This window comes from Arachis hypogaea, chromosome 11 (genome assembly GCF_003086295.3).
Source record: "Arachis hypogaea cultivar Tifrunner chromosome 11, arahy.Tifrunner.gnm2.J5K5, whole genome shotgun sequence".
Lineage (NCBI taxonomy): Eukaryota > Viridiplantae > Streptophyta > Magnoliopsida > Fabales > Fabaceae > Arachis > Arachis hypogaea.
The window spans coordinates 133,999,472-134,010,574 of NC_092046.1; the positions used below are offsets into that span (position 1 = coordinate 133,999,472).

The window sequence follows — 11,103 nt, forward strand, 5'->3', positions numbered from 1 at the left end:
GGAGACGTATATGCTCTCCGAATAAGATTTTGATACAAGCTCGTTTTGACACTATCCATCGGAATCGACAAAAAAAACGAGTGAAACATCAAATTGATTATCTATATAAAATATATATTAATGTATACATAAATATATAATAGTTAATTTAATAACTATTTTTTTTATATGAATATGATACTTTTTATATTTTATACAACTATTAAAATGAGTAAATCAGATTAAATTATAGTATACAAGTTTTTTATACCATTAATTATCAAAATTAAACTAATGTGAAAAATAAGCATATGATTATATGAAGAACAATGAAAATATAAAGGAAAAAATCTACAAAAATAAAATGGATAAAGGGGTAATAGGTGTGTTTGATTGTGAGAGATGAACTATGCAGTAGCAGCTCTGGTTGCTCCACCATCTCCGGTTTCCATTCTTTCGGTATGATATTCTCTCATCTCGTTCTCTATGTTTCTCTCTCTCCGTCTCTCTGTTCATAGTAAGATATTGTTTTCTTCTCTCTGTTTGGATCTCAGTTGAATTCGTTTGCTCCTGTGGAGCTGGAAAATGGGGTGAAGCCCATTCAACCAGACTATAAATGGCGCCTTATTTTGGCTTACGATGGGACTCACTATGCAGGTTTGCTTCATTCTTTTTCATTTTTTAATTCTGGGTATTCCATTTCATCCATAAAGCTCTCAACTTGAAAACAGTTTTGACTTAGGTTTTTTTTTTTCTGTTTCTCTGTCCTGTTGAACCTGGTTGTTCTGTTTTTTGTACCCTTTGCTTGTGTGTGTTTGTTTTTCTCATTTTCTCTTTTTCTTCTGTGACTATTGCATTACTCATTGCCAATAAGATTGCTTTGTTTACTAGTTGTAAGATATAAGGACACAGTGTCTCAAGCATTGTGAATAATTGTTCAATTTCAGTTGATGTCAATAATTTCAAACATTATGCCCATAATAATACAAGTTGAAAGTCCCAAACTTTTTAATCAAGTTTTGATCTTTGATGTAATCATAGCAGTAATCAAATCCTCATTTCCTGGGTTTTGAGCTGTATATAAAGGTGCAATTTTCCAGTACTAATGTATAAAATATGTAATTTAAACATGAATTCTTTGTTGTCCCTGATAGAGTGATGGTTATGTTTTCAGGCTGGCAATATCAGCAATCTCCCCCAACTGTGCAATGCACTGTGGAAAAAGCTTTGATTAAAGCAACAAAGCTTGAAAGGAAGGATCTGCGATTGGTTGGTGCAAGCAGGACCGATACAGGAGTCCACGCCTGGGGTCAGGTCTGACTTTGTTCCTTTCATGTGGTTTCTAGTGGAAGAAACCATTGAAAATTTTATAACTTACCATGCTGCAGGTTGCGCATTTCTTTACGCCATTTAACTACAAAAACTTGGAAGAAATTCATGCGGCTTTGAATGGTCTTCTTCCTACTGATATCCGGGTTAGAGAGATCAGCCCTGCATCAGCTGAATTCCATGCTCGATTTTCTGCCAAAAGTAAGATTTACCATTACAAGATATACAATGATAGCATCATGGATCCTTTCCAGCGGCATTTTGCTTACCATAGTGTGTATAAACTCAATAGCGCTGTCATGCAAGAAGCTGCAAAATATTTTGTTGGGAAGCATGACTTCTCTGCTTTTGCCAATGCATCCCACAATGATCGGGTGCCGGATCCTGTAAAGCACATTTTCCGATTTGAGGTGAAAGAAATGGTACTCATCTTGTTCTTAATCAGTTTCCTCTGGCTTCTGATACTTTTATGTGAAGATTTTAAGGCTTATAAAGCTGATCACTTCAATATCTATTTCTAGGGAGCTCTTTTGCAGGTAGAAGTTGAAGGTTCAGGTTTCTTATATAGACAAGTTCGAAACATGGTAAACATTCTTTCTTGTGACTAATTCTTGCAACTTGGCAAGAGAGATTGTATTCAGATAAGTTTCATGACAGCAATGACTTTTCCAGGTGGCTTTGTTGCTTCAAATTGGCAAGGAAGCTATTCCTCCTGGGATTGTTCCGCATATTTTGGCAAGTAGAGATCGAAAGGAGCTTGCGAAATACTCTCTGTCAGCTCCGCCTCACGGGCTTTGTCTTGTTTCTATCAACTATGATGAAAGTCACCTGTTGCCACCACCAGACTCTCCTGCTTACAGCTATGGTAGACATCATACCATAAGAAAATGCAAGGTTCCATTCTATTAATAATAAAAACTTTGAAAGCAAAACAAACATTCTGAGTATATCATAGGCCTGATTTTGTAACATTTATTTGATATTTTTTGAGCTGGAGCCTAGATTAGAGATGTAGCTTTTAGGGTGGTTACCATTTTTGAAGATGCAATTCTGATGAGAATTGTGGATTTGCTTTATCCAAAAATGCAATGTATGGATCAGTAGCATTTTGACGTCTATTTTATTCACATTCTAGTCTTTTAAGTTGAAAATCAAGTATTGATATATATTTGCAAAGTATTTTTTAAATTTTAAATTAAAATATTTTTGATGTTCTCAGAATATATTTTTACTAAACATTACATTCATTTCAAAATAACTATCACTTTTAACAAAAACCTATACTAAATTGTTCCAACTCACTCAAAGCGCAAAAAGAAAAAGAAATAGGAAAAGGAAATAGCCAAACGAACAACATAAAACAAGCAATAATTTACTTATTTATGCTCCCAAAGAGAAAAGGACAATGTCACTAACAAAGGAAATCCTCAACACCTATCATCCATCATGGTAGTTATATAATTTACTTAAAACCATAGGGAGACATTTGGATAACAATTCCTCACAAGTCACAAAGCTGTGGATATTACACCATAGATATAGATTAAAAGCCTGAATAAGAATTCAGTTGGAAGCATAACTACATAAACCCTTAGCAAATTTATTTTACCCTTTGCATGGGGCGGCTCTCCTACAATCATAGGGGCCAACTTAAACACCACTTGGTCAAGGGAAAACTGCTGCTGAAGTCCTTCATGGGCTTGCTATCGTTATGAATAGTACACATGCTCATAATGTCAACAGCAGAAGATTCTTATTTCTCTTATTTATCCACCATTTTTACCTCCATTTCTCCCTAGGAAGAAATCTTAATATTGAGTTTGTGAACATAAGTGTGAGTATGAATCATGCGCAAGGTTCTGCAGCACAGAAACACATTTGAGTCAGCTGAAACGCGAAACAGAAACATAATGCTTTAGGGAGAAGATGATCTGGATACCTGTTCCTGGGAGCGGAAATACATGAAGGGTGTATAATATAAGAAATTAGACACCCTAGAGGTATAAATATCAGCATACCTGAAATTGAAATAAATTAATGCTCATTTTTAAGAAATCAGTATGATATAGATGAAGAGGGCATCAAGAAGAAAGTACATACTTCTCAATTTGTCTCATCAAGTGACTTTTATCCCAGAGACCAGCACGGGATATAAAACCCCACCTGTTGCAGACAAATACAATGGAGTTAATAGCATCCGCGTTGAAAGGTAGAAGAAAGACTCTCCTTTACTTGCCTTGCACAATTAGACAAAAAAATGCCCAATAAAAAAGGTGCCAATTTCTTTACAGCATTTTGAAAGCATAGAGCCAGGATTCCGTTGGACTAGTTTGCATACCATTTATGTTTTCCATGATAACATAACATCATGACAGAGGATCTTTGATATTTTATAGATGCAGACTATTTTAAGCTGAGGACTGTACAGAGTTACCAGTCAAATTCTTTCCCATGGCAAGTCAGTTGCAAAAGTAAGCAAGGTTTGCATATTTAGCCATGAAGCAAGCAGATACGAAGGTACAGCCAAGAGTTTCTGAATCAAATATCAATAATTTTTGCTCACCTTGAATTGAAGAGCTCTCCATCCGCCTCAAGCATTGGAGCAATTTTCTCATCTAGCCTTTGCATAACGATTAATAGCTTTTGCATGCTTTCAGTAAGGTCCTCATCATTCATATTAGTTGCTGCAAGGGTCTTCAAGTACATAGCAAAACTAACTACCATTATTAAAATAGCTAAAATGGCTCACTTTAAAAATAATATGGGATAAGGTAAAAAGCTTTGTAGACATGTAAAGGACAAAACATCCCAAAATCATAGATAATTATTAATTTGGCCTTTTAATGTCACAAGTTTTTATGATATACTAGGATTAATTATAGGGATATTTGAGAAGATTAGTCATTGTATTGGATATCATATTTAGCTTACGAAGGTCAAGGGGATTGATTGAGGCAACAAACTAGTAGTAGGAGCAGAGGTTTGCAACATAGGTCCTAGGAACAATGCCTATATAACGCAAATGAAGATTTTAAATGCCTAGTGCTTTCATTTTTCAACAATGTCAAGAGGTACTCAGCATTAATAAAAATGAAGCTTAAATAGTTTAACACATAATAGGAGAATAGAGCCAAAACTTACTTGTGCAGGCCTGTCATGACTCCGCCTTTGTAGAGCCAGTCGAAGTTGGTTGAAGAGATCCCCTAGAACCTCCTTTTGATTTATAAGTTCCACCAATGATTCTCTATGTATCCGGCTCCCAATGAGGGCATTGTACTGCAGTTTTAACATTTGAAAACCAAATCATGACATTTCATAATAGGATCCAGTCAAGCCACACTATGCTCATCTTATTGCTCTTTTCCATAGAGAAATAAGATCAGGAAAGCTTTCATAGTTTAACTTTCTTTGCTCAGAAAAATTATCAGAACATAAACTGATTGAACCAACCTCATCTTCCAATTCTCGACAAATCAATGCTGTTCGCCATCGCAAATGAACCTTGGATTGACTGACATCAGTGTAAATATGGTCACCAACATACAATATCTCATCTCCATGAATATTGAGAGAATTTTCAACCATCTGTGCACTTCCCCCCGAGTACAAACCACCTGCAGAAGATATGAGATCATGTACATGTAGTCAAATCATGTGGAACGTAAATGTAGCACATCAATAATTCAATGAATGACTGTGATCTAAATAGTAAACATATCCACATTCTATGACTAATGCTCCATGACTATTTATTGTAACACATAAGGAAACAACAGTTGACCGAAAGATCATCTGTGACCAAAATTTATAATGATTTTGGCTGTGTTACAAGAATCAGTACAAGTATATAACTAAATATATAAGACTAGGTGTCTATTTAACGCTGACTTTTTTTTCTTTTTCTCCTTTTTTGAAGAATGTAACAGACTTCATAAAACAATGGGAATATTCATCAGACCCTAGCCACTTCATAAAAAGAATGTAACAGTTTACCAATTATACTAATTACCTGTTTGAGCCTTGAAGCAAGGTTTCATCAGACCCTCGCCTGTCACCACTTCATACATGGGATGTGACGTTTGGAAAAACTCTGGTTTTCTTGCTGACACAATTACCTAACCATCAAAAAGGAAAACATCCATTAGTGCAAAATTTATTTCATAATAAGACAAGACATGAAGAAAACGGTATTTTTCTTTCCTCCAATGTCAAGACAATAATTTCTTTTGTAAATTATTCAAGAACAAAATCCCAGGAAAAAAGCAATAGGAATGGTCTAGTGGTGAGGGTAATGGGTAGTAGTAGTAGTATGAGAATGAGATCCTAGGTTTAGACCTCACTGCTGCCAATGTACCAAAAAGAATTAAGGAAGAAGTAACCAACATGAACTTACAATGTCAAATAAATCTCGCCAACCCATATCATTGGGAAGAAACCTATTAAAGGAATGCCGCATCATTTTGTCCGTATAAAGATAATCTGAATTGGTAATAAGCAGAAGTTTTTTGCCAGCCTGTTTCATGACAAGAACAGACTAAGTAGTAGAAGAGCATCACGTCTATGCAAACAATAACACATTACAGGCAATACCTCCTTCTGATCCAGAAGTGCCAACGGTAACTCTGGGTCGGGCTCCACAAACTGTTCTGGCTTAGACATGATCTCACTCTGCATAAATTCCACAAGTCATTTGGAGTTAACAAAGTTCACCATTAAAGCACCATACAGGGGAAAGAAAAACTGGCACGAGGTGTTCACCTTAAGGCGACCTTCAACATGCGCCCAGAAGAGAGCTTTTCCAACAGCCTGAGATTTATGCTAATTGTAAGGAATAAACATCTCTAATCAAAGATAAATAAAATTTAAAATATTTGCACCATATTACCTTATAAAGCCCTTTATAATCAAGGGGGCCAAGATCAGCTGGTATAGTCCCATCGTCCAATCTGTCAACCATCTGAAAGCAAATATATATCATTAATGTAGTCTCATCACAGTAAGACATAATTACATTAAATACAGGGGGAACATCCTTATTTATTGTGAGGGAAACACTGATATTCATGTTTTAAGTAAGAATAAGGTTGAGTAAGGCAGTTTATCTGAGCTTCCATATGCTCAAACCTCACATCTTAACATTTCCCAACTCCCATTTGTGTTCTACTACCTACTTAAATTTTGGAATGCCTAAATGGCCACAAGAGAATCAACAGTGGAAACCGGAACATAAACATTCACTATCCTATAACCCGATTAAGGTTCATAAGACACAGTTAATAATGCTTGAACAATCAAATAAACACACCAACAGAATAGAACCCATTACCTGTTGCCAAGATAAGACAAAGCCACAAAAACTAAAATTGGAATACTAGTGCAAAATGAATATTGTGGGATGATACATCTCTTCTACTGAAACTGAAAGTTGAGTGATTTTCAACAGCGAGTGCAACATACCTGCATGTAGGCCACAGCTTCAGACACAGAGAACAGTGTGTTGAGAAATTCCCACCGACTCTCCTTTCGCAGGTCCACCAGTTCCCTCCCGTACATCTCACTTCCATTGCATATAAAGTTAAGAAGCACTACAGAAACTATTACTCCAGTTTTTGATAAATGAAATCTACTGAGCTATAAATAAGTACATTTACATGTGTGTGTATGTGTGTGTTACGTATGCAAGAGTTGTGCTGAAAGGAAATCAATCATGATATGCTACAAATCTCCAGTTATTTCAGAAGTCAGACTTTCACAATTAACAGAAAATTAATGAAATACCATTACTGTATTGTTCTGGATATTTAATTAGTTGTCAACTTACATTGTTTATTAATAACTTATGTACATATTCACTTATCTTGAATGCAAAACTGATGTGTGTTTCAATAAGTTACAGCAGTGTTTGATGACAGAAGCTAACAAGCAAGCAGCTAACAAGAAAGCAAGAAGCTTCTGATTGGATTATCAGTATCATAAAACAAATTACAAGGCCTGACATTTACCTCACAGCCCGAGTAGATAACATTCTAGTGCCATGCATAGCTCTTTTTATATAACCAAATCGATCAGCTTTAACCAAATTGCCTTTCTCTTTGTCTATGACCAGACCTCTAATTACCTGAACAATTTATGGCGAAATGTAAGATCATTTTGTACAAACAAGAGGGAACATCAATTGCCAAATGCCTTCAGGATGCTGGAGATAACATCTTACCAGATCAGGATCAAATGCTAGCCCATCGACAGGGTAACCCATGTTCCTAAGGTTTTCCATACAATAGTCATAAGCCCGCCCTTCCCAAGCCTGCAACAGCACAGGTCAATATCAGTCATCAGAGAGGTCCATAAACCTTAATGCAGATAAACCTACAGTTGCACAAGACACCAAATAGTACAGAACCTTTTTTCTTACTTCTATGCTCTCAACTACAATGGTAAAGCAATGGTATACAATTGATAATTGAACAAAGGAAGTAGCTAAACTTGTAAGTTCATACAGATTATATGATATACTAATATGGAACAGATGAATACCATCACATTATAATGGACCAAGGTATAGTCCATGTCATATCCAATGGCACTAATTGACCGCAGGTTCAACGTACGGCTGCAGAATATTCCACGAGGTGAATTTCTAGCTGAAGAAGGACTCTGCACGAAGATTAAAAAAAGTGTTACTTACGAAATCAGGATAACTCCAGTCAACATCCCATGGGAAGAGAAAAAAAATATATAGAGAGAAGAAATCAGTGTGCCGATCAGAAACAATGATTACATAAGACAATATCAAGTAATGAAGAAGTTAGTTGGCCTTCGTAATAAGGTTGATATTTATCCAATATGAGCACATGGAAGGTTGATACTCCCATGAGTAGGAACCATAAAAAAGCTAATCACATCATAGGGACCCGGACTTCTTTGATATACAACTGGAGCTAATTATCAGAAAAGCATGTACACTCTGTAAATGTAATCAGGTGGTTCACTTAGGTTTTGCAAACCTAGGGGCAGGGATATTGTAACTTACCTTATAACAACACCCCTTTATGCTATCCTACTTGAAAATATTAAAGGTGGATCTTCACAAAACCATACTTATGAACTTATGGTATGTGTAACCAACATTATCAATTTATTCCTGTGTTGAGATGGATTTGATAACGAGTAACGACATAGATACACACAAAAGTCCAGATAGCAGCACACTGCTATCATATTGATCACACGTTCATTCATCAACTAATAGAACCCATAAGGTGAAGGAGACCACAGTTTCTTTCTTGGCAAACATATCATAAACTATAAAACGCAGCAAGTAAGCAAAATCGGTAGGCTTTACGTACCGGAATACCCAAGTCTTTCAGCAAATCTTCTGCTTCAATAGTTTCTGCCCTAGCCACTTCCTCAATTGGACCTTCTAGTGCACCATTACCATCAATTCCTACGAGGGAGAAACCATTATCCACTTTGTTTGCAACATAAATTTATAAGAAAAACCATATTCAATATAATAGTGTCCGGTATTTATGAAAACACCACAAGCGTTACCAATAACTCATTACAACCAAACAAAGGAGTCAACAAGAATTGTAGTAAACTAGTAAAAGCCGAGAAACACTACAACCTTTGGTGGGAATGTTCAATATTTACATATATATGTTACAACATATGACGAAAAGAGAATGTTGGGTCCATCATGATATAGCAGAATCTAACATATAAACTGATAAAGCTATTCACTTCAACTAACACAACAATGCACACCTTAAAAAGGACAAATAATAGAACAAAATAGGAGAAAATTTTTTATTTTTCCTTTCTTTTTACCAAAAGCTTCGAGGTGTTCCAACTTAACGTTCAAATCGCCTTTGGTGCTCTCACCAAGGTAGTCCACGTCAGACTTGCCGGACGGCGTCACCGAGAAAACTTCACCGCCGACGGCGGACTTTGAGTCAACGCTGCAACGACAGAGAGTGGCGGAGGAAGCCTTTGGGAACCTCACAGTGTTCACCACGCTATGAGAAGAAGGCGCGGGTTTTTTGAAGCAGCTGGTGTAGTTAGTGTTCGTGGCGGTGGCGGGAGCCGGAGATACATCGGCGCCATGGACGGTGAAGACGCCGAAAACCTCCGCGGAGAACATGTAATGGGGTTTGGAGAGAGTGGGAAACGGAAATTGAAGAATCTGTGTTGCGAAAGAGTGAGTGAGTGTGACAGGCAAAAACTGTGGATAGAGATTATTGTTTGTGTATAGAGAGAGAGAAATTGAAGAGGGAGAGAGAAAGATAGAATCTTGGTTTTGGTTTTGGTTTTGGATTGGGTCGTTAGTTATAATTGCACGTGTGTCTTTATGGCCCAAAATCTTGGGTTTCCCAACACAAAGGTGTTTTTTTTTTCTAATTTTTGTTGATCGCTGGATTTGGGGCTGTTTTGTGGTTTCTCTCTTTCTTTGGATTTATGTAATTTGTTATTCTTTTGGGATGTGATTGTAATATCTGGATTTTCAAGGGTGGTTGTACAAATCTTGCAGGCGTGTGAAGCAAAAGAAATAACTTTTAGGAAAATGTTTTTGGTAAGGACACCGAAAATAAACATGTGATATTGACATTACCTGTCAAATTTGGATTGTAACACATATAAAATGCATTGATTGTGAAGTGGTTATAAGTTTCGGTTTCTTGTTTTTGACCAGTAAAATTAACGATATTAATTTATGATTAGGTGTTGATGTATAGGACATATTTGGACAAATTAGAGGGGCCTAGGTAGTGAGTCTATTAGGTGGGCTAAAGTAGGAGAAATGATTTTTTTAGATTGTATTATTTTTTGCAAGATATAAATTTTAGTAGTCGTCATTATTTAGAACAAAAGAGAGAAAAGATAGTCAAAAAATAAAATTTATTTTGATTGAACAACATAATTTTCTATTGTATAAACTATGGTAGGAACAAAAATATAGAGAAAATGAACAAAAAAATGAATATCAGAATTTTAAGTTTGAAAATTAATTAAAAAGAGTAAATAGTAAAGTTTATATTTTTAATCCTATAAAATTAATATTTATCATTTTTTTATGTGACTAATATATATTTGTTTCTTTTTATAATCAATATTTTATTCTTATTTTACTCACATCTGATTTGATGACAATGCTTATTTATTTGATTTTACACTAATTTTTTAATATTTTACCACTAATTTTATACAGCTAATTTAAATTAGATCAACAACTTAAATAATAATATTATCTTTGAAATTATTACTAATAATTCTCTTTTATTTTTTTTTCTTTCTATAGTATGTATTAATTACTTTATATTGTACAACAATAATTTTAACATAATTATAATTAGGTATGATAAATAGTAAAAATAATTTTAATTTGTGACAATTAAAACAGTAAGAGTGAATTTTTTTAATAACACTATACTTATCCAGATAATATGTTAGTAAGAAAAAAAATAAAGATTACGTATTTAACCACATCAATAATTTATGAAAAATATTAAAAAATTTAACATGTTATTTTTTTCCAATATCACGTCCGTATTCTGTTCTTATATTTTTTTAAAGTTCTCTTACCCTTCTCTTTTGGATTTAATATGGAAACTCATATTATACCAATAAGAGAAACTAATGTATGGGCTCAAGCCCTAAACTCCACTATTTTGTCTCACTCACTAGCTCACACTATTCCGACTCTTAACAATGTGTTTAATATTAATTAATCGCGCTCCTCCCAAACAGAAACACGAATATTAACGAAGCTCCACAGTCAACTTGAAAACAGTGTCC

At 35.1% G+C, this 11,103-nt stretch overlaps 2 protein-coding genes across 2 annotated transcripts; one reads left to right on the forward strand and one right to left on the reverse strand.

Moving 5' to 3' along the window:
• The first annotated feature begins 299 nt into the window (after positions 1-299).
• On the forward strand, positions 300-2,459 carry LOC112722705 (uncharacterized). The gene is made up of 6 exons (XM_025773825.3): positions 300-438; positions 534-636; positions 1,154-1,293; positions 1,368-1,730; positions 1,830-1,892; positions 1,981-2,459. The coding sequence occupies exons 1-6, from the start codon at positions 382-384 to the stop codon at positions 2,215-2,217; spliced, it is 963 nt and encodes a 320-aa protein (XP_025629610.1). The 5' UTR covers positions 300-381; the 3' UTR covers positions 2,218-2,459.
• Positions 2,460-2,664: 205 nt separating this feature from the next.
• On the reverse strand, positions 2,665-9,626 carry LOC112722703 (uncharacterized). Its single transcript, XM_025773824.3, has 17 exons — positions 9,139-9,626; positions 8,655-8,752; positions 7,843-7,962; positions 7,523-7,612; positions 7,311-7,426; positions 6,766-6,865; positions 6,194-6,265; positions 6,067-6,114; positions 5,899-5,976; positions 5,702-5,821; positions 5,318-5,423; positions 4,759-4,922; positions 4,450-4,584; positions 3,872-4,002; positions 3,409-3,471; positions 3,248-3,326; positions 2,665-3,167 (listed from the first exon to the last, which is right to left on the reverse strand). The coding sequence occupies exons 1-17, from the start codon at positions 9,449-9,451 to the stop codon at positions 3,117-3,119; spliced, it is 1,884 nt and encodes a 627-aa protein (XP_025629609.1). The 5' UTR covers positions 9,452-9,626; the 3' UTR covers positions 2,665-3,116.
• Positions 9,627-11,103: the final 1,477 nt, after the last annotated feature.